The 23,356-nt window shown below is 42.2% G+C and overlaps 1 protein-coding gene across 1 annotated transcript in view; it reads right to left on the reverse strand.

Annotated features, from left to right (window-relative positions):
- The window catches only part of TINAGL1 (tubulointerstitial nephritis antigen like 1), a 47,418-nt gene that overhangs the window by 13,795 nt on the left and 10,267 nt on the right, over positions 1 to 23,356 (reverse strand). The window contains exons 2-7 of the mRNA XM_066575041.1: positions 15,662 to 15,992; positions 11,357 to 11,420; positions 5,537 to 5,629; positions 4,998 to 5,112; positions 1,229 to 1,349; positions 548 to 698 (exon numbers count right to left, since the gene is read on the reverse strand). Of these exons, the coding sequence (XP_066431138.1) occupies positions 548 to 698; positions 1,229 to 1,349; positions 4,998 to 5,112; positions 5,537 to 5,629; positions 11,357 to 11,420; positions 15,662 to 15,968 (851 nt within the window). The 5' untranslated portion in view covers positions 15,969 to 15,992. The remainder of the gene's footprint in view (positions 1 to 547; positions 699 to 1,228; positions 1,350 to 4,997; positions 5,113 to 5,536; positions 5,630 to 11,356; positions 11,421 to 15,661; positions 15,993 to 23,356) is intronic.

Genomic DNA, 23,356 nt, shown 5'->3' on the forward strand with positions numbered 1-23,356 from the left:
AATGACTTCCAGATTTAACATAAAAGCATATCAATAATCTATAAACACCTCAATAAGTGAATTAATCTGTGTACTCTATGAACCGCTAAGGAGGAAACATTGCACACCTGCAGACAATAAGAATGCACTATATAAAATGGCCAGTAACAGCTATATATTCAGAAACATTCAAACATAGTACAAACAGTCAAGATATTAATACATAAGAAGACTAATGATAAATTATTATTATTATTATTACTAATAATAAAATGTTTGGGGACAGGAAAGAAACATTTGGAATAGAAGGAACCCATCGCCAGTCCAATCACGAGGGTGTAAGTATATCACATAAAATGCAGAAAAATGCAAACATAGTCCAAATACTATAGTTAAAATAATAAAAACCTAAAGACTTAGAATGAATTATAACAATAATAACAATGGAAGTTTATAGGTAGGAAAGAAACACTTGCAATAGTAGGACCCCATTGGCAGTCCAATCATTAAATTGGAAGGTACAAGGATATCGTATATGTTTAAATAATTGAGTATTTGATTCACGTACCCTCTTCTTCTTAGATACCACCATGCCCCATCTACACGTCCTCCTCGACATCCATGCTGATTCCTTGTGTCACATGAAAGTAGATTTTGGGGGGACAGAGCGGGAGTCATGTGACCCATAGACTGAATGGAGAGTCTATCAGAGGCAACAGCTGTGGGGAGAGAGTTGGAAGAACAATTATAAACAAACACTTGATGCAACAGGCGATCTAATATAACTTCATGCACTCTACCACCTGTATTCTACCACCAGTGTAGGCAACACCATGGATGGCCTACTACTAGTTTACACAGCTATACACTGTCTGTCTGGGGTATAAAATAGAGGTAGAAAAGCCTAAATGATGCTCATTTTTAACTAAAAAAAAGGTTAAGTTAGTAAACATTTTCCTTTTTTTGTGATTCTTTGAACATACATTATGTAGTACTACATGACTGCCTGGAGAGACCACACTTTCCTTTCCCTGAATGGTCTTCAGTCTACCTAATTCTTTTTGTGTTTAATTAGTCCAAAATTATAAAAAAAAAAAGTTAAAAAGTTGATGTGAGACGTTATAACAAACATCTACAATAATAATAATCATTACCACATCCCGCAAAAGATCTGTATTATTTTGTTAAGAAACTACAAAATAACCAACTGTCATGTCCTGGCGGAGCTGAAATGATTTTAGTAGCCCACCTGCAGTCGAGAAAGCCCAGGAGCCGGCGCAATTGCCTTGATCAAGTGGCTCATGGATCATTCCTGGCCACTTGTCAGCAGCATTGAAGTAAGTAGGCAGATCTTCATTGTTCATGTTCACCTGTACATTAGAGTTGAGAAGTCAATAATGAAGAAGTATGCTTCAGGTAAGAGAATGAGTAAATGGGAACTGCCATTCTGGGAGAACAGAATTACTTTACTGAATCTCTTTGCTGGTTCTTATGGTCATCGTGTCCAGTATTTAGATGATGCAAGTTAAATCCATCATATAAGCCAAGATGTAGCTGATAAAGGCATCAAGTAGCCTTACAATAACTGGGTAATATCACCTGACCTAGCAGCAATTTTGCACAGTAGAGTTTCCCACAAATCCATCAGTACCAAAAGTCCAAAGCAACTCAGCCATTTCCGAAGATGGGGTAGCACTCCATATACACCACGTTTTAGTGTTTATTTAAGGCAAAACATACATAACATATGTTTTGCCCCCCCAAAAAATGTATACGTTTAATTTCAAGCAAAAAAAATATGAAAAAGGGGATTCTTGTGTACACAGATGGATGCCATACATAGTGAGCCTTATTGCCTTTCCTTAATAAAAGTAAGTGAAGATCATGTATACATTTTTTGTATGAACAGCATAAAGCTGTCCATTATTTCCTGTTTCTTTTCATGCATGCTTAAAAAATATCTACAATGCATCAGACATGCATGGCCATTAGCTGCACCCATTAATTAGATTGGGAATATGCAAATCAATTTACTAGAAAAATGTTCTACAGGGGTATAACAGGTTAACTGCTCACACTGATTCACACTGATCTCTAATTCCAAAGAACTGCACAAGATGAACAAGGTAAGGCTCTGGGCACACCACCCCATACATTATTACCTATAGTATTATATGGGGCAAGCATATGCCAAAATAGTGTCCTTTAGACATACAGATATGCTTTAAAAATATACTAAATGTAAATGTATTTTACATAATGAAATTCAATGACCATATTTTGCATACTGCCCCATACATATATATCCACGGTCTATAATAATAAGATTAGTAGAGATGATAATAATGCAATGCTAGAAAGAAAGAAGAAAACTTGTAACAAAATAAACAAGAAACATTACTCATCTGTTAAAGGAGAACATGGCCCCCTTTAGTGCCTCTGTGCTAAAATAATAAGGGGAATCTAATATAAATAAGTCTACATGCAATTTCTTGCACCGCACTTTGACCCCTTTGCTGTAACTCATTGCTGTAACTGGAATGAGTGAATCTTTGCTAAGCAACACAGCATACACTGCTAAGGTGCATCATACACTGCCCAACCAAGAACGATAGAGAGAGAGAGACAGTGATAGAGAGACAGAGAGAGAGAGAGACAGTGATAGAGAGACAGAGAGAGAGAGAGACAGTGATAGAGAGACAGAGAGAGAGTGATCAAGAAACAGAGAGAGAGAGAGCAGTAGAGAAACAGACAGAGAAAAAGACAGATAAACAGAGAGAAAGACTGACAAACAGAGAGAAAGACAGACAAACAGATAAAGACCTGCAGGCTTTTTTTATATTACCTATCTGCTCAAATACAAAGTGACACTCCAAATAATGAAGCAGATTTAGAAGTTCACAACCACCACTTCTGAAACATAGCGATGGTCCGTAGCAAACATCGGGTCAATGTAGTATGACTAAGGCTCCTGTCCACGGGCGTTTTTGCATTGCATTCCACGCGGCGATAATCCGGCTGCAGGGAACCCAGTGCCCTCTTTTTTATAGCGCTGCTATGGAAAGCGCAAACCCCCTGTCCACGAGCGGAGGCAAATTGCAGCATGCTGCGAATTGCCGCGATTCTCTGCGGTGAGCCTATCTGATGGATCTGACAAAGATCCGTCTGCTGGCTTCGCTCCGCAGGATATCGCAATGCCCGTGGACAGGCAGCCTCAAGGTGCTTTTACACGGAACGATTATCATTCGGTTTCCCGCGATCCAGCAGGATCATCTTTTGGTGTAAATGCATGTACTGACTGAGCGATGAACGACATTCATTAGCAACACTGGTTCCTGTGTAAAAACACAGGAATGATTGTCGCTGGAACAACCTATTGGGCATCTGTTGCCCTACAGATCGTCCCCTGTAAAAGCACCCTTACTTGTTCCTTGCCACAGCGATCCAGTGCTGAAACCTGTCGTGCTCCAGGTGTTTGTTGCTGCCGTGGTCACCAGAAGACAGATGACTGCTGTAGGCACAGGCAGCAGCGTCACAGTCCCGAACTCCTGATACATTGTAAGTGCTGATGCAAGGAAAATGAGCAGTGATGCTGCAGCTTCTGATTGGCTGCAGAGCTCACCTGACTTTCGGTGACATCAATGGTCACAACAAACACCGGGACCACAGCAGGCTGCAGCGCTGGATCGTGGCAACAGAAAACAGATAAGTACTGCTTATTTCTTATTTAAGAACAGGGGCACTAAAGGGGGCATGCTGTCTAGCAACTGGACAGCCCCTTTAAATCCTTCACCTTTCCAACATTGATGCTCCTATGGTCCCATTTATAGAGATAAAGTACCATGTTGGCATGTGACCTCTGCAGCCAATCACTTGCCTCAGTGGTAATATGACATACCTAATGAGACATTTAACACTGCTGGCATGTAAACCCAGACTGATGGTGACTACAGCAGCAATGGCACTAAAGTAACCAAGAATTTAACAGGTAAGTAAGGGGGCTTTTTTCCTGACGTAATTTGCTGCCCGTTTTGTTTTGACGCCTTGATGAAGCTCCTTAATGTGTAGTTCTTTCATAGCTGTAGGGCAACAAGAATTATACAGTGCTGAGAAATTAGCTTAAATTTTACTAAAAAAACCACAACAAAAGTAATTGCAGTCATAAGAACAGCAAGTATTGTTAAATGGGCCGTGTAAACCCAGCTATGCTTTGGACATGCCAGCAGATAGAACCCAATTATCTTCCTTTTCACTTCAGAGCATGAAATACAAAAATCTGCCTGAATCTTCAATAAAATGTCAGCTATGTACCGTGACGTAGACACTTGGGAACACACAAAGATCTCCTAAATAGGCAGACTGTTATTGGGTCTAGTCCTAGGAGTCCGGTGTGACCTCATCTGTCCCAACTTAAGGAATTTTCCAGTCTGCTATCCCAGGGCAGAATCTCCCCCTTCTTTCCTTCTCCGGAGGAATGGCATATGGGGTGTTCACTCAACAGTAGCGAGCAATGCTTCTTTTTATTAGCACTGTTTCAGAGTGGAGTGGGCTCCGGACTTCCTGAGTGGAAGTTCCTTAAAAAAGCTGGCTGCAACACATATGTATTGTGCTTCCCCTCTTGGGATCTGCCAAGAATCACACACTGACCCCAATCTCAGGAAAGAGCTCTGGCTGGAGGAAGGACTGGCACATTCCAGGAGCATGCTAACATTATTACCCTTTGTGACAAGACAGCAGTCTGATTGCATTTATTACTACATTGATGAGGAACTTGGAACTGGTAATTACAATTCCAACAAACCCAACGTTCTCCCTCATCATCTGTATCAGCCGTCCATTATTTGCTTCACATTTGCCAACTTTCTGCTTAGTATTTTTAATTCCAGCTTGCATATATAATGTTTCTGGATGGCCAATAAAGGCATCACCTCTATAATACTTTTGTCTCCTTCATACAAAAGTATTTAACGTTACCATTATTCCTCACTAAGTACTATTATTCCACATAGTATACTCACATGTAGCTCATTCATGTTCATAACAGAAGAAGGCGGCTTTGATGTTCCAAGCCGATACTGGATTCCTTCATCCAATGTCATACCCCAAAACTGGCTATAATTACCAGCTCTCCATCTACAAAAAGCAACATCATTGTTTATTGCCAATCCATACTTCATTGGATTTAATGTATATGTACCATTCTGTTTTCCTTAGTCCCAAGCTCCGTGCTGGTTAATTTCACAATACAAAGGGAGCAATGTTCTATGTTTATAATATAGAATCGAAATAAATTCATATGCAGGACGTTTCGGAGCTCCTCCTAGTGGTGGCTGCAGGCAGACGGAATTCTATCATTTAACTCTATCTTATGTGCCGCAACAAATCAGCTACACATGAATGCCCCCTTAAAGTGTAATACATTTTTGAGCGGCATAGATGAAAAAATACAGGTATACTATGAAGTATTACTAAATGACATTCTTTATGCTGATTGATTGTTGTCAACTGAAATTCTAGAATTAAAATGTATCCACAATTGGCATGGCATTTATCTTACCCATAGGAGCCTCTGTTGACAGCATCAATGATTCTTGGGTTTATTAGGCATGAGTTCTGTTCACAGTACCAGTTACCATCAGGGGTGCACGTGCTGAGAAGGTAAAGGCATTTATTAGCATTATTGATAACTAATTTTACACCTGTGGACTATAGTGCATACAAATGTATCAGATGGAGGTTTATTGGAATAAAATCCGAGACCTTATGTGGTACTTGTCTAACTGAACCCCAGGTTGGTATACAGACAGACTGACATTTACTTTAATGTCTATAGGAGAGAGCAGCAAATGGTCCTATTATAGGAACTATATACAACACAGATAGGGAAACAGAGGTATTGCAAGTACAAGTACCAAAGCATATATTATATATAATACATAGCCAAAAATGTGGACACTCAAATATCACATCCTCCTACTTAGTGAACATGTCATACAAAAACAATGGACTATACTATGTAGTTGTTGGTAGAATGGACTGCCACTAGATTTTACTGTGCCTTGCAAAATTATTTACACCTTTGTTTTCTTTTCCTAGGGATTTTTTGTTATACAACTTTGAATTAAAATGGGTTTTATATTAGACTTCATGCACTGGACCTGACAAGGCAGTCCACATTATTACAGTGGAATAGAAAAAATACCTCGTGCAAAAATATATAAATGCTGAAAAGTTCATCTCTTTCGCTATAAAACCCCCAAATAACCCACCAAATAAAGGGGTTTCCCATGACTTAAAATTACTTCAAAACCACTCTGTCTTTCTTGGTTGTTGCTGACCAGGATGTGACTACTTCAGCCAATCACTGGCCACGGCGGTGACCTTATACAGTCATTGACTGGCTGCAGCAGTCACATGTCCTGGTCAACAGCAACCAGGAAGGACAGAGTGCTTGTGAGGCAATCTGAAATAGTGGGAAAACCCCTTTAAGTTCAGAACTCACATAATTAGTGCAATGAAAGTGTCAGTATAAATACACCTATTATACCCCTCCGTCTACAACACCACTAAGCAAGCAACGTGAAGACGAAGGAACCCCCCAAACAGGTCAGTGACAACGTTATAAAGTAGTACAGATCAAGAATGGGATAAAAAAATATCAGAAACTTTAAATCTATTATAACAAAATGAAAATGATGGTAATAAACACAAGGCAATTCTTCAAGTAAACGCGTTTCAGTCCGCCAGAGATTTGAGACCAGGATGAACAATCACCTTCCAGCAGGATAATGACCCTAAATATACTGCTATTGCAGGTACACTGGAGGGGTCTAAGCGAAAGCATTTCCATGTCTTGGAATAGTCTAGTCTAAGCCTAGACCTCAATTCAATGGAGAATCTCTGGCATGCCTCAAAGACCACTGTACACCAATACAACCCATCTTGGAGTTGGAGCAGTTTTGCCTGGACGAATGGGCAAAAGTCCTCTTATCTAGTTGTCCTAGCTGATAGAGCCATACCCCAACATACTTGTGTCTATGATGGCAGGTGAAGACACAATGTATTAACTTTCAGGGCACTAATACTTATGCACAATAAAGTTCTCTGTATTCATTACTTAATTATGATTTATTTTACAGAAAAATATATTTGCCCCTTTCAAACTGATGAGTGTTGTGTAAATCAAATGGTACAAATCCCCAAAAATCCATTTTAATTCCAGGTTGTAATTAAATAAAGTAGGGCAACCACAATGGGTACTTTTGCAAGGTACTGTAGCTGTTCATTCAGACACATTAAGGGCACAGGTTGGGTAATAGGGCTTCATTTTCAGGTCCATGAGTGTAATTATAGAGGATGCAGAGGCATTAGTTGCAACTAAACTAAGTAGGCACAAAAGTCCTTCTGCCACATAAAATCATCAGTATGTATACTACACCTATACAACAAGTTAAGAGAACTGTGAATGGTGGTGTAGCTAGAAAGGCAATGATATTGTATGAACTGTGGCTGTCTAGCATCACTCTTATCTGTCAAAGCGTTGTGATGGATGGCGTATTACCTCGGCATATAGAGCAGAACGTAGAAGCCTACCCAAATGCACTTACATTGTGAAAGAAGGACACTGGGAGCTGCCAGTGTGTGGATAGAAGAAGTGTCCTGTGAACAAGTGTGTTGTGTTTGCATGCAGACAGTTGGCTATGCGGCAGACAAACTCCAGGGTAGAAGGATTAGGAATTGTTCTTTGCTATGTGTTTCAAGACTTCAGCTTCCTTTTAAGGCTGCATGCAGAAGTCTAAGTTTAGCAAAGGCATTATCCTGGGAATCTCATCATTTAAGCAATTTTCCCACTGATTCACAGCATTAAATGACATCAAAACCTACAGTATCATCTCAGCCGCAAGTCCGTTATTGCACCTCATAATGGATATTTTTCTGCATCTTTTCAAAAACATTATATTAAGACTTTTATACAATTACAGCCTAAATGGCTCATAGCTCCGTTCATTCACAAACCCTTCATGACTGAGCAATGCTATCACACTAAGCACACTGCCAGAATTAATAAGTGTCATTAGTAAAGGCTATATTGGTGGGGAGATAACTTTAGGGGCCACTTGCATATAAGTATTGTCCGAACTATGTCCCTTGCACCTCCGCATTTATGTTCCAATCGCTCAGCCGAACAATGAAACTACAGGAAGTGAAGAATCCAACATAATCCAGGCACAAACGGTGCTGGACAGACCCCATTGACTAGAATAGGGTTCATGTGGCTTCCAGCATACTGATCCGCCATTTTCTCGGATGAAATAGCGCAGCATGCTGTATGTACATGCTGCGCTATTTCGTCAGGAATTTCATGGCAGGTCTATGCTGGAGGCTCCGATGCAGAATATTACTATGCAGTGTAGATGTCAAGATCAGTTATAGGTCAGTAGAGCACAGAAATATGAACCCATTCTACTGACAGTGATACATGAATGTATGCGCTAGTAGGTTATATGTAAATTCACCAAGTAAGGGTGCTTCTACATGGAACGACTGTTTTTCAAAAAAGTCGCTGATTGTTTAAATTCAAATGAATCATCCGCGTGAACACGGCCTACGATTGACCGCTGAACAGGAATTTGTTCTGCAAGCATGTGGATTGTTCCCTAATCGTTCGGCTTAAACACCGATCGTTCAGTCGTTCCCATTCACTGGTATAGCCAACTGCGTTAAAACTGATTGCACGAGTAAACTGTCATTGTTCACACATTTGCTTGGGTGAATGATTTGCTACGTGTAAAAGTACTCTTTAGGGCTGATTCACACTTCAGTATTTTGTAAGCCAAAACCAGGACCTGGTCTAAAATACAAGGAATTGACATGTTTCCATTAAACGTTCTCTCAGTAGGTTCCAATCCTGGTTTGGGCTTACAAATACTGATGAAGAATCCTGACGTGTGAATAAGCCCTTAGGGTCACAGTGCAGGGTTGGCTTTTCAGGACTACAAGTTTGCAGATGTGTAGTTAAGCTTTTCTACAAGTTTAGAAATACAACTGAGGTTCCCATTCTTATGACAGTTGAGTCGTGAAAAGTCCCTCCTGGTTGGACGGCGCCATGAGAATACGCTGCTCATAGCAATCATATTCTGTTCCTGTGAAGTGCGGATAATGAGGTCACTCCGGTGTGCGGAGGATGTCGGCATCAGTCATTGTCAGGAGTCTTTGTTATATATCATCCCTGATGAATTCGGTTACTCAATGTGACAGCTAAAGGAAAAGACGCCAGTCATGACATCATTATATACTGGCAAAAGCCCAGTGACACCAGTGGTTATCAGGAGGAAAACTGTGGAAGTAAAGCAGAAACCCCTTGGGGGGATTGATTAAGACCGGCTCTTCATACACCAGTCGTAATTTAATACTGCGTGCAAAAGCAAAAAATGAAAAAGAACCCAGTGAAGACAATGGGTTCTATTCTCTGCACACTGCGCTCACAAACTGTGTGTGCAAACACGTGCGCAAACACACTCAAGTGAGTCTGCCATAAGTCAGACCTATTTTCATTTCGTCACACTTCGGGCTTATTCAGAGTGCTGTGTGAGCAACTACGCTCGGCGGCAGTTGCGCCTGAATGAGAGGAACCCCTTCCCATTCGCTGGCTTTTATAATTCTGCGCCAGAGCACCGGAGTTTGAAGATAACCGTGGGAAGATAAGTGCCGCCTGATCTTTTCCTGGCCATACAACTAACAGGCGAAAATCTCATGTGAAAATAGAACCACTGAAATCCATTGATATCAGTGGTGTCGTTTTGTCCCGTTTTGTGGCCGTGATTATCACGGCTGCAGAGGGGGGGAAAAAACACGCTCGTCTGAATCTGCCCCTCTAGTTAGAAAATTGTGAGGAATTTTCCACAAATGAGACGTCCTCCGAGCGTTTGTCTATAAAAGTGACATGTATTATTCCTCAGCCGATAAGCCCGTTATTAGTCATGTGACCAGCATTTTCCTTCCATATTATTCTATGCCGATATGTCTTGTCATGTGGCACCAATTTCTCTGCATAGGTGGAAAGTATGCCATGCCATATAGCTGTGGAGCACGAGACATAAAGTGCTGAGCAAATACTTTGTCCTACTTTCAGTTTCTAGTCAACTTAGAAAGAACTTTGTGAGTTTCCCCTTTGTCAGCTCATCAAAATTCCTAATCAAATTAGATTTCTGTCTCTGGAGAAAATGATGTGGGGGAGAGGGAAATGTCCGATACAGAGCAGAGCTACAATAACCAGTGTCACAGAGTGAGGTAGAAGAAGGACTTGGGCAGTCTGATACAACGTATCCCTCACACACAAGAACACATATTTATTTAGACTTTTCCTTGCATTTTCCTGCAGCTTTACAATAAGGTCGGGTAAAGATGTCTCCTCCGAGGCTACATTCACATCTGGCCGAAGGAGTAATGGAATATATACAACTGGAAGAAAGTTTCCCACGGAGAATCCTTTGCATTGTGGGAAATATTCTGCATTTTCATTGCCGCACATGTATGTTTTGGATGATAATAAAGTTAACTCTACAATGTAGTGTTTAGCAACCAAGAAAACTAGTGAAGCTCGGACGATAAGGAGCCTGCAAGCAGCGCATAGGTTGCAGAGCTTTTAGGTCGGTTTCATTCGTTTGAATAGGGTTTGTAGAAATCCATGCATATGTGGCAGAAACACTCCCAACAAATATGCCACGTGTGAACATATCCTCATGGGATTTTCATTCAATGTGATGAAACTGTTTTCTGCAGCACATAAAACATGACTTGACTACACAGTGTGAACAATCGGGGGTAAAGGCACATGTGGCGGCTGCTGTCCAGCTGCAAAAACCTGTGGACATTACAGGGGTAATCCCAACTCAGCAAGTTATTCTCAACCCACAGGGAAAGGTGGGAGCTTGACAGCTAGGACCCCCAATGAGCTGGAGATATCTCCCCCTGTGTGTCCTTATATTTTGAGAGTGGTGGCTTTGCACATGTGCCCTCGCCAATGGGAACTGCCAACGATAGCAGAGTTCAAGCATTCGGCAATCTCATCAAAGTGAATGGGACTGTCGGAGACTACCAAGCACTTGACCGCGGCTATCTCCGGCAGTTCCAATGAAAGTGAATGGAGAAGTTCTGCATGCGTGGCCACTGCTGTCATGGGGAGATATCTCTGAATTGGTGAGGGTCCCGGTAGATGCACCCCCACTGATCAGCTAGTTTTGCCCTACACTGGGGATAGGTGATCGCTTGCCGATATAAGAATACCCCTTTAACAATCATTTAAACATCGTGCCATTTTGCAGTAAAACTGCAAATCTCCATCTATTCAGGATAATGCCAGGTAATATCTGCTTACCATCGATTGCAGTTGTCTTGATAAGTTGCTCCACTTGGATAGTTTTTGCCATGTTTGGTACAGACTGGAAGAAAAGAGCAACTGTAAGTAGGATTAGCCACCGACACAGGGAATAATAGTAGGAATTATATAAAAGGTCATACAATTTTTGCTTCACATGGTCTCAAACGAAACCACATTCATAAGCAATTAGACATACTTAAAGGGGTTTTCTTCACCAGCCTGTATAGCCCAGCGATCAGCTGGCTGGTGGAGATCCTGGATGGCAGACCCAACCAATCAACTACTGATGATTTATTCTGAAGATAGGTCATCCATAGTTGGACAACCACTTCGCTGCATATCATTAACATCTGTTATTAGAAAACAGATGGGCAATTGTCTAACACCATACGACAAAGCCCTGATTGAGAAGCACAGCTATTTTGCAACTAGACTACATTCACACTGCATTTGTAATGTCCGTTTGCGCCAGCAAAGCTCTATAGGCCCTCATTTACATGAAAAGAGTGTCCTTTTGGCATGCGTCAAGCTGGCAGATATTGGTATATTTCACTGCACTATTTCATACAGAGGCATGCACAAAGTATTCTTTTTTTTAATTTTTAAACATGGTAGTCCATTAAACAGGGCAACCTACGGGTGACATATGCCATGTAGGGCTATACAGAGAGGTCTATACAGAGGTATATGTCAGAAAAATCTGCCAATGTATATTATACCTCTGACGAACTGTATACTGTAGATGTGAGTTAACTCTAAAACAGGACAAGTTGCCCAGATTAGGGAGTTCTTCTTTATTACATATATTACTTCTGCATTTAAATCCACATATACTGTTTTATGGAAATATAATTTCAATATATCATGTAAATGGTGAAATCCAGATCAAATCCATGCCAAAGCCGTACGTAACACATGCAGATTCATGGGGATATCCGTTGCGATCTTCATCATTGTGAGGGTGGTTGAGGGTGATGTCAGCTGTAGAATTATGAAAGACACTATATACATTGTTTTAGGTGGCATTTTCCCCTCTCACATATTTTGGGGTTCTTAGTGTCTTTTCAAGTAAAATGTAGAAACCATATAAAACTCATTGCTCTTGTTGTTGTTTAAAACAAGCTTAGAAAAAAAATCAGAAGAAAGCCAACTTTTATTGCCATCGACTGACTGTGCTCCTCCCAAAACTAGCCCGGTCCCCAGCAGAATTCCTCTTTATCAGTGAACAAACAGGCTTTTGTAGGCTCTATATTTTCATGTGTGTGTATGTGATTTTACACTTGTTATTGTTCTTTCCATCGCAGTCACATTCGAATTGAATAAATAAGAAGGTCAAGGAGTTCCAAGAAGAGTATTTAATTTTCCTAGAAAGTGTCTTGACGATAGCTACAAACAATCCCTGTGTAGTCGGATCCTGTAGTTATAGTCCATCCATCTATTTAGTAAATATGGGACCAGTGGATGGCAATACGACTGCAGGATCAGCTTATACAGAGGTTGAAATATACACTCACCAATACTTTAATCACTTTCCATAGACTACACTGGCCATATTTTTAATCCAGAATGAACAAAAGTAGCAGATGCTGTGTAAAATACATCCCAGTAGATAGTTTCATAGATCTCCATTAGATTCGTATTATGGTCCATAAAACACAGATCAAACATGGATTAAGAATACATTTGTCTGCCATGTCCTAATAGCGTGAGGTCAGGGTTGTGCACCGTACATCTGATTTGTCTGTTTTTTAATATTGTTTTCTTTCAAGTATCTCCTTCAAGATTCTTAAGTAAGGAAGTGAGTCTGTAGACAACTGAGTGCTGGATGTAGCCATATTATATACCAAATCCAACAACTTTGAGTTTCGGTCTGTATTTGTCTAGATTTATCCTGCTTTTCAGCAATATCCTGGCTGCTAGTATTGACGATATGTGTATAGGTTGAGCAGGGTCACAAGGGGTCATGATTAACTTTTCCTTACTTTTGTTGTCTTTTCATAAAGTTTCCTGTTATTTGGCTGACATTACACTTTTACTTAAAAAAATATCCATGTTGGAAACAATGCATAAATCCGACAAAACGTTTGCCATGTAATTACAGTAATTTATACCCTAGGACCAGGCTCATTTGCTTGTCAATGACTGCAGGTTTTTGTTTAGGTTTTTGACCCCCCACAATCTGTCAGCCATAGCTTTTTCTTTTCACAACTACATTGGTGTTTTTAGAATCATGCTGTTACTTTTAGCCATTGTGAGACAGTAACAGGGAGAGTGTGGAGGGACACCATGTTTCCCCCAGGATGATGTTCTTCATAGATTGGACCCTGGAAGTAGATCTCATCCAGGAGAAGCTGGATGAGATACAAAGCATCCAAGAAGCATGGTTTCCTAAGCAGAATAGAATCTGTTTAGGACTTTTCAGCAAGTCGGTTCTGGGATGGATGTTTTGTGGGTTGATGGGTAGGTTGGCAGTGGAGTCTGTCATTTCCTTCCTGGGACCGGTATGGGGTTTTCCTGAGACCCACAGCCTGCGTAGCCCTGCACTGTGTACTGGGTGGTAGGCTGTGGATAGAAGCTACCACATGGGATATTTGAGCATACTGTACTGAGGTCTTGATGGGTGGCTGGTAGGAAGCCGCCTCTATAGTCAGGGTGATCAGGGTTTATTTAGTGCTGGACAAGCAGGATTTAATTTTGTGTATGAGCCTGAATATAAATGGCTAGGCTTTCCTGAGTTTTGGCTGACAGCAATAAAGCCTGTATGAGCTGTAACCTGGTGTCACTGTCTCTAACCGCACTGAGCAAGATCCTCCACACTATATCTAATGACTTTATTGTATCAGTAATTAAAAGTATGTAGTTTACTACTTTGGGGCTTTTATGGAATAAAATGATTTTAAAAAATGTAGATTATTTTTTTATTTTTTATTTTCTATGTTCTCATGAGCAGTCGTTAGCTATTATACCGTTCTTTTAACTGTAATATAATTAGGTACTGCTGTGTGATATCACACAACAGGCAATCTGCGAGAGCCATTCTCCTGCAGCTGCGCTCGCTCAGTACATAGTGATGGGGCAATGTACTACATTCTCCCATCATACATGTACATGATAATGCAGGATGGAATTAAAGGAGAGGAACCCAACAGCTTCATGCCCCGCACTGATAGACAGCATCTTCCCTTTCCACATCAGTATTTTACCTATAAAGGTTGCGCCAGTACATTAACTTAAAAAACTGAAGTTATCCCCGATACACAATGAATGTCTTTTGAACATTAGAAGGGGATTTCTAGGACTTTACTACTGATGTCTTAGCCTCAGGATAGGTCATCAATAGTTGATTGGTGTGTGTAAATTCTATGGGAGCTGTGCCTGCAATTACCAGCCTTGGCAGCTGCAATGGTAATGGAGCTGTCAGTTTTTGGCTCTGTCCCTACTGACAGCTGGCCTGATATCAGCTTATCACTGGGGTCCCAAACAGCGGACCCTGCCGATCAACAAGTGATTACTACTTGATGATGTATCCTTAGGATAGCTTAAGTCTAAGAAACCCCCTTTAGATAAGCCTTATAACAATGACTGGGAATTGAAAAACCAAGCCAGAATACCATATACAAATAGCTGTTTCGGGGTTTCTGGCCTGGCTAGTGAGCAGGCTATAGATGTGGGTTGGGAAGAGTATAGTTTCTCCTTAAGGAGAGCACTTAGAAGGTGAGTGTGAAGACTTATAAGGCCAAGCATGCTCCTCTAGGAAATATGCAAATAGGGAAGATGTTACAAAACCTCTGTAGCGCCACCTATTGGAAGGCAGCATTCCTGCAAGTCAATGTCAGACTCTTTAGACAAGCCTTAGGAATGCTGCCTTCCAATAGCTGGTATTGTTCCATCTTCCTGACTTGTGTATATTGGATCTCTTTTCCCCTTGTGTAGAGCTTGTTGACCACCAGACGCCTCTTTGACGCAATTGAAGAGTCCTTTTGTCCTTGTAATGAGCAGGGCTCTCAGGGGTTGGACTCGTACAGATTATAATGTTATGGCATATCCTAGTGACATACCATAATATTTTGGTTGGGCATACGCCTTAACATTTAATGATTATGCAAATGATCGATATAAAATTATAATCAGTTATCCAAGCCCACATAACTAGTATAAAAGATAGTACTGCACATAATCAAGTGTTTATTTATAACATTCTTCCTCTAATGTCTCAGTGTCATTAACAACATGCCACACAAATAGATCCTAACTCCTAACTTGTTCCCAACACTGAAATCTACTTCTGGTTGTCTCACTCACCTTTCAGGATGCTTATCGGGGGGCTGATACCCAAGCAGTATCCCCAGAAGTCAGGGCAACAATCGGATACAGTTCTATTGCAGAACAGATCACAGTAGCAGATAGTATCCAGATACGGCACAGTGCAGGCATCATCTCTTCCTGGGCAACACGACTCTCTCAGCTGGCAGTAGGAGCCGCCCGCATCTCTCATGCCCAGGCTGTACAGTCCTGGGGCTAGCTCACGTTTTGTACGAGACCTCCTAGCAGTGACATCGCTGTTCATCCCCAAGAAGAAGAAAAATAGAGCCAGCAGAATGAGCTTCATCCTTGGATAATGCTGTTGAAGTTCCTGTAAAAAGAGGATTGACAAGGTAGTCATTTTTAATATTACAGTCTGGAATCCTTAAATATAATGTAAATATCGCTAAACATTTGCATCCTTATATGACAGTTAAAAAGCCACAGATTAGCTAATACCCATCTGCAATAATACACCAGTAGCAGCACAAAGTCTAATACATTGCACCTTTCCAATGGCATACTATGGCTGATTCAGGCAAGTGCTATTCATATCGTTCAACGGCCTTCACATGTATTTAGTCTGGCTAATTATCCAGGTGTTTTTTAATTTTTCCCCATATGGATCGGCAGCCTATCTAAAAAATAAATAAATAATAATAAAAATATATATATTATATAAGAATCTCAGCATGCAAAATTCTGGCCCTATTATCCATATAATGTCAGTAGACATCCATGCATGATTTGTGTTCTCTTGCACCCATTTATTCTTCAGTCGGCTTGCCTGAATAAGCCCCGAGGGTGCAGTTAGACCGAATGATTATTGTTCGAAAAAGTTCTTCAAATGAACCAAAGTGAACGCTAATTGTTTGGTCTAAATGCAGCGAATGACTGAAGACAAAGAAGAATCGTACACTTATTGCTCATCGTTCATTGTATGTATAAAACCCATCGTTGGCTCGTTCACTTCTCGTTCAGTTTAAGCACTAACCGTTCAGTCTTTCACATACGTTTATGTGAAACATTGAACGATACTGAAGGATTCTCATTGAACGACTCAACAATCAATCTGCCTGTCTAAACAGGCTGCACGAGCGCGAAGGAGTTGGTGATGATGTCACTGCTTAATTGGCTTGCACCAATTACAATCGCTCAGTGTAAAAGGAGCTCTAAGCTTATGGAGCTGCGTTCAGGGGGTTAAGCATGAATGCCAAGGGTTCAAATTCTCCTATTAGTGTATTTAAGGGCAGCGGTTTGAACTTCCCAGCTGGCTGTATACAGAAGTTTGCGGACTCTGATAAGTGCTGCGGTTTTGCTGATGTAACGGATCCGGATGGGGCTGCTACCAATGATAATGTATGAATAGACATGCACATTCACTGGCTATTATTATTACTGCTCTTGTGGTTATTATAATTCTTAGGTTAACTAAGGAGAGCTGAAGTTCTTTAGCTGAAGGATATATTTTGGCTTATAAAGTGGATGGAGGTTTTATACTAACACCTCTAGTATATGTCACTGCCAAGGGATACCCCCATAAAATGTATACCTTTATTTAAAGATATTAGAAACATAAAAAAGGCCAATATACAAACACATAGTAATAAAGTGTATAAATAATGTGTGTACTCTTAGGCTGGTCTCACATGGACGGGTGGAATTCCACTTGCGGCAGCTCGCTGCAGAATCCGTCTCTGACCCTGGCCAGCGACCCCGCGTACCTTGCTTTCCTGTACTGCGGATGACCGCGGACGCTCGCCCTCAGTCATGCGCATTAAAGATTTTTTTTCATTTGCATTCTCCATGCCGCCGCTAGGCGCTGGCACCCGCGGCCTATCCGTAATGTCAATTGCAGATGGGCTGCGGATCGGGCGGCTTCCATTGACGTCAATGGAAGTCATCTGTGCAGATCCTGCTAAAAAATAGAACATGGTGCGATTTAAAATCCGCTTGCGGAAATTGCAATCGCTACCTGCTCATTTGAGCGAACATGCAAATGTTCTATTCTTTCGATGTGTGCGGAATACCACAGATCGTCTGCGGGAATGACAATCGCGGATTCCGCAATAAAAAATCCGGTCGCATGAGACCGGCCTTAGGGTTTACGGTTAGGCGAGTCTCACGCAAGCGTCAGTAAAACCGCAGCGTTTTCAAATGGCGTTTTGAACCGCATTCGACAGCGTTTATAATGTACCCCATCAGTGTAATTGGTGACGTGGTGCTAAAATATACAAACAAAAGAAACATCTCTTAAATGCACTACAATAGACTAGACAGCGTTGGAAACATTGCGCTCCAGCGCTCATTTCAGAAGCCCCTTTGAAGTCAACGGGGGCATTTCACAGTGTTCTTAGTGGGAGTTTCAAACACCGTGCTAGACGTTGTAAGAAACGTGTGTGTAAGAGTGTCCTTAGTCAGCAGGTACTCCTGCACTACGCATGGTTTGTAGATTCAAACTCTGATATGCATGACATCCGGGTCGGACGGCTTCCATTGACTTCAATGGAAGCCGTTCGTGCGGAATACGCACAGAAATAAAGCATGCTGCGATTTTTCCTCCGCAAGTGGAAAATCGCAATTGATTTCCGCTCGTGTAGAGGAAAACACGTTTTTCATAGCATGCTATGGGCGGTATTTGCTCCAGATTCCGGTGTGCAGGCGGCCTTGGGTTCACACAGGGCAGATTTGCCGCGGAAATTCCGTCCAGAATTTCGCCGCGGCAAATCCGCCTGCGGCCGCTAATCTCGGGATTCGCCAGCCATGTGGACAAGATTTCTCAGAAATCTTGTCCACACAGGACGGCCAATCCTCTGCAGTTAATCCGGCCGAAACCGCGGCAGCGGCGCGGCTTTGCCGACCGCAGCACGTCCATTCTTTTTTCTTTCCGCTGCGGCCAAACCAAGGGATTTCCGCTGGGAATCCGCCCCGTGGGAACCCAGCCAATGTACTGGCAACTCAGTTCACTCCACATAAGCAGGTACATATGGATACAGAACGTTGTGACGCCCAATGTAGCACCTTCCCTTGTACACAAACCAGCACACCTTTTGTGGTTTTGCCAATTCAGTGTAATGTAATTTGTACAGATTTGTGAGTTTTCCTCTCTGTGAAATGTGACCAAAATACAGAAAATACAGCAAAAATGTAAAGATACTTTGGTCCAATATGCAATAACTATGAGCTATAACTTTTTATAGTGTACATCGGGAGTCCGCTGGCAATAGGAGTATGGTGAATATTGTGCCTGACCTGAATGTACAGTAAAGTACAGGTAAATATATCCCACGGTGATGCAACTTGTAGCTACAGTGATAAGAAGCAGCTAAGATCACAATAACCCGTGCTGAATGCCTCCGAACGCAGGAATGTGCTCACACTATATTGTAGCCTAGAGCAGAAGCAACATTTACTTTACAGATATGTGGCCTTAAACGAAGGGGGATTGAAACTTTTTATAAGAAAATGACTTTTAGCCCTTCAGAAGAACACTAAAATATGGCACTATTTTTGTCCACAGACAGGCTGAACTAGATGGACATTGTCTTCATTCGGCCTTACGAACTATGTTACTATGTTAGATGTAACAGTATAATAAGCATGGAGCTGTCATGGGCAATACTCCACACTAAGGCCTCCTTCCCACGGACGTATTTCCGCCACGCAATACACGGCGAAAATCCGCCGCGTTGCCCGCAGCTATCAGGTTCTATTGATCCTAATAGCTCAGTGCTCACGGTGCGGAATTCCATCGCGGAATTCCGTACCGTGAAATCTCCCGTCCTCACCCGCGGCATGCTCTATTTGCCGCGGGTGTACGCGCGGCCGGCTTCCATTGCAGTCAATGGAAGCCATCCGCTCACGCTATCTTCCGCTGTAGCACAGCGGAAGATAGCGTGAAATTGCCTCTCCACCCACCGCCGCCGCGTCATACGACGCGGCCGGCGCGTCATATGACACAGCCGCCCGCGTCATGTGATGCTGTGGGCGTGTCTTGTGACGTGGCCGGAGTGTCACATGACGCTGCGCGCGCGTCACGCCAAAGCGTCATGCGGGACCCAGGACGCTGGATCCGCTGGTAAGTATGGGGTCTCTGGGGGGCGCCGTGACGGGCTTCGCCGCGGAATATTCCACGGCAGAGCCCATCACGGCCGTGTGCAGCCGGCCTAAAAGAAAAACTTACCTACAAGCCACTGACAACTAAACTAAACATTTCAGAAGCTAAATAACATTTTTAGTAACTAAATTTAAAGACAATTAATGCCATAATAAAAAAGGCTTAACAGCTCCAATCAGCGGCGCTGCTGATCAGAGCTGTTGTGGGCGGGTGTTGGTTGTAAGTAAACATCCAGCATCCACATTGTATGGAGGGGGATCGATTCCCAATTCCCCTCCTTACAAACCCTAAACCTCCAGGACATAAATGTACACCCTGTAGCATTGAGGGTTAAAGCAAAATACCTGACATTTCAAAACTTCAGCCATGTGTGTATATGAGTTTCTGGCCATTATATGACATGTATGTTGCATTTTTTAGAAGTTTTACGCTCTGCATCTCCCAGATACTGCACACAGAAAAAAGGGATTTTCCAGGCAATTTTTATTGATGACTTGTCCTCAGGATTGATCATCAATAGCTGATTGGTCAGGATCCCGAGCAGCGGAAACCAGGCGATCAGCTGTTCAGGTGCCGTTGTCTCCAAGTCAACACATACAATACGGGAGGAAGCAGATGACTCCAACCCCTGTGTAGTGGCTGGTGCTGGTAACTGCAGGTGCTGCTCTCATTAGGGGTTGGAGTGATGTGCTTCCACTGAGTATACCGTTTTTTTTGCCAATCCGGAAGATAGGTCATCAGTAAAGACTGCTAGAAAACCCCCTTTAAGCATAAAATAAACAAAATTGCACCATGCTATGACTTTGTTTTTTACAGTAACTCTAAAATAAAAACGTCTGTACTGTATAGCCCCAGTGACTGTATTGGGTCAGTGTGCTGTTGCAAAGCCAGACAGAACAGGGACGTGAAAACAGCTTGTGTGAATAAGTCCTTACCCGCAGTGATTTAGGGCTCCGTCACACGGGAGCATCGGGGCCCATTTTTCTGCAGGATAAGACCGCTGCACTGTCAGTGTGGACGACTCTCCGCACTGGCCGGCAGATAGAACACATGGCTGGCAATGGAGCCGGTCATACAGAGAGTCGTCTGCACCCGGTGTGGCCGTCTTATCGTGCAGAAACACGGGCAGATCGGCGCCCGTGTAACTGAGCCATAAAGCACCACCAGTAAGCTGCTTTAGGCCTCCTTCACATGACCGGATGCGTTTTTACGTTTGCCCATACGCACCGTATAACCACATAAATTAAGATTTGACACGACTGAGTCCCGATCTTTATTCGTATATTTTATGCCCTACACACGAGGTGCTGCTGTTCTTTTTCCTGTTCAATTACGCAGGCAAGCAACGATTGGCAGAAAATGCTCAGAATGACAATAAACGCTTAATTATAGCGAACTGTGTTTTTTTTCCAGCGTTGTACACAGGGTAACTCCCTCCCCTCCCTTTCTTCCTGCTGCTATAGAAGTCTATGGGAGCTTGCTGTATGTCACATCAAAAGATAGGTCAAGACCTATCTCTTTACGCAGCGCATAAAATCGTGAACCGAAAACTGACACCGTTTGTTTTAACTATATAAACATACAAACATGATTGCCGGCTAACTCTATAAAGTGCCATAAAGCAATTAATACAGCGCGGCCCTGAAATTCACAATGCAACTTTTGTCAGCAGGTGACAAGATGACAGGGCTTACAGATTATTCCAAGAATGTCTGGAAGCCTCACAGTAATGCGCTCCTTGCCCCATATGCAGGTTACACATTAACACTTGGGATGGTTATGGTTACTTGACTGAACAGAAAGTAACATTCTTACCATGTTTTCTTGTATGGGCTATTTAACATGATTGTAGCCTTTCCCCTTGTCTGTCTGTTGTTATAGACTAATATAGCATAAAGAAAATACATATAATTGATATCACTGTCTATCCTCTGAAGGACACTGTGCCAACATAAGGCAAATTGCCAGACAAACAATTGCTTTAGTTGGCCCTTTTGATACCAGCGACGGGTACGGGACAAGATGGAAAACTAGGTATATATGGGACATAACCGGTAGTCATCTTCTAAATGATTACCGTATAACCAGGAGGTTGTCATGTCACCCAGGGCCCTCCTAAACCATGGTCAACCTGGTCGGTATGCCTATTCCACCCAGTCTCTCTATCGTCTATGCAAGGGTATGCCCAACCCACTGAGACATCTAGTGGAACAAGAACATTAAAAAAATGAGATAAACTGTAAAAAATGAATTTTATTTTCCCCTGTCCTTATAAAATTAGAATATTTCATTAAACGGTTGCAAATTACTGTTCATCTTTGCTACAAGGTAGACCACTCCAACAGCCACTTTGATTAATCTTAGTAGCCAAATAGTGGATATCAATTAAAATAGCCCAAGTTTATGTGTCAGCTTACTGGCTACTAAGATATTCTGCTAAGTTATGTTACACCCCCTCATGGGTAATTTTCAGCCTTTTGGGCACTGTATTAACTACCAGTAACACCAAAGGGATCTTTCACGGAAGTGTATCTCTACAGTACAAACCCAAGGCTGACAACTTCATTCACTGGGCTAATTCATAGCATTTCTCTGCAGAATCCGTGGAATTAAATAGCATGTTAGTTATTCCTGTGGCTGATTTTTTTCTGCAGTTGCAATGAGGCAACCCAAGCGGGAGGCCCGTAGTGATGGTGGAGACCACAGGGAAACAAGATGAATGTCATGCGTTGCTCTGTGATCTCTCCCGCAAGCGGCATTAGCTTGGCCTAGCTCGCGCGTCCGCAGTGAAAAGGAAAACGTAGAATTGAACAATTTAAATATCACGTGACGCCAGTGCCTCTCCTAGGCCGCTATTCACATGGCGTGAAATAGAATCCAGTCCAATAGCGAATTTTTAGAAAACTAACCGGAGGTGCACAGTTGCACTTTACTCACAACTTTTCCAGCTTTGATACCTCTACAAGTGGTATGCTGTGCAGAAATCACAAATTACCTTTACAGATTTTCACTTCTCTTCCATACCTTCCATATTACACGCTTTCTAGGAGACATTCTTCCCTCAAGACTCTAGACGTCTTCAGTCCCTGTTATCTGATAGACCGTCTGTGGGGTATGCACTCCCGATTCAGTAATCAGCATTCACTCAAGCTTTCTATTTTGTTCTAAGGCTTCTCAGCTCCTTTCCTTTTCTTTTGCTCATGGCAGACGACCCGTTACTCTACGCTTAGCTCTGCAGAGGAACGTCCACCACCTCCGACTACATTTTCTCAACTCTCTAATTAAACTTCGCCTCTCAATAACCCAAGATGTTCAATCACGTCACTCACGCAGTCAAAGGGGCACTCACTCAGGAACCCCTCACAACAGTCATTCACATGCACCCACACCACAGCTTCAGGCCACTACTCAGTGATGCCAAAAACCTGCCCAGATTTTTTCGGCTGCATATGAAGAGTGTTCCACAACCCCATTCACATGCATGGGATGTGGCTTGTCCGCAGACCTGATGCGGAATCCATGCCGAAATCCATGTCAACAGTCACATGTAACATTGATAGAACTGGTATGCATCTATT

This window comes from Eleutherodactylus coqui, chromosome 1 (genome assembly GCF_035609145.1).
Source record: "Eleutherodactylus coqui strain aEleCoq1 chromosome 1, aEleCoq1.hap1, whole genome shotgun sequence".
NCBI classification, from domain to species: Eukaryota; Metazoa; Chordata; class Amphibia; order Anura; family Eleutherodactylidae; genus Eleutherodactylus; species Eleutherodactylus coqui.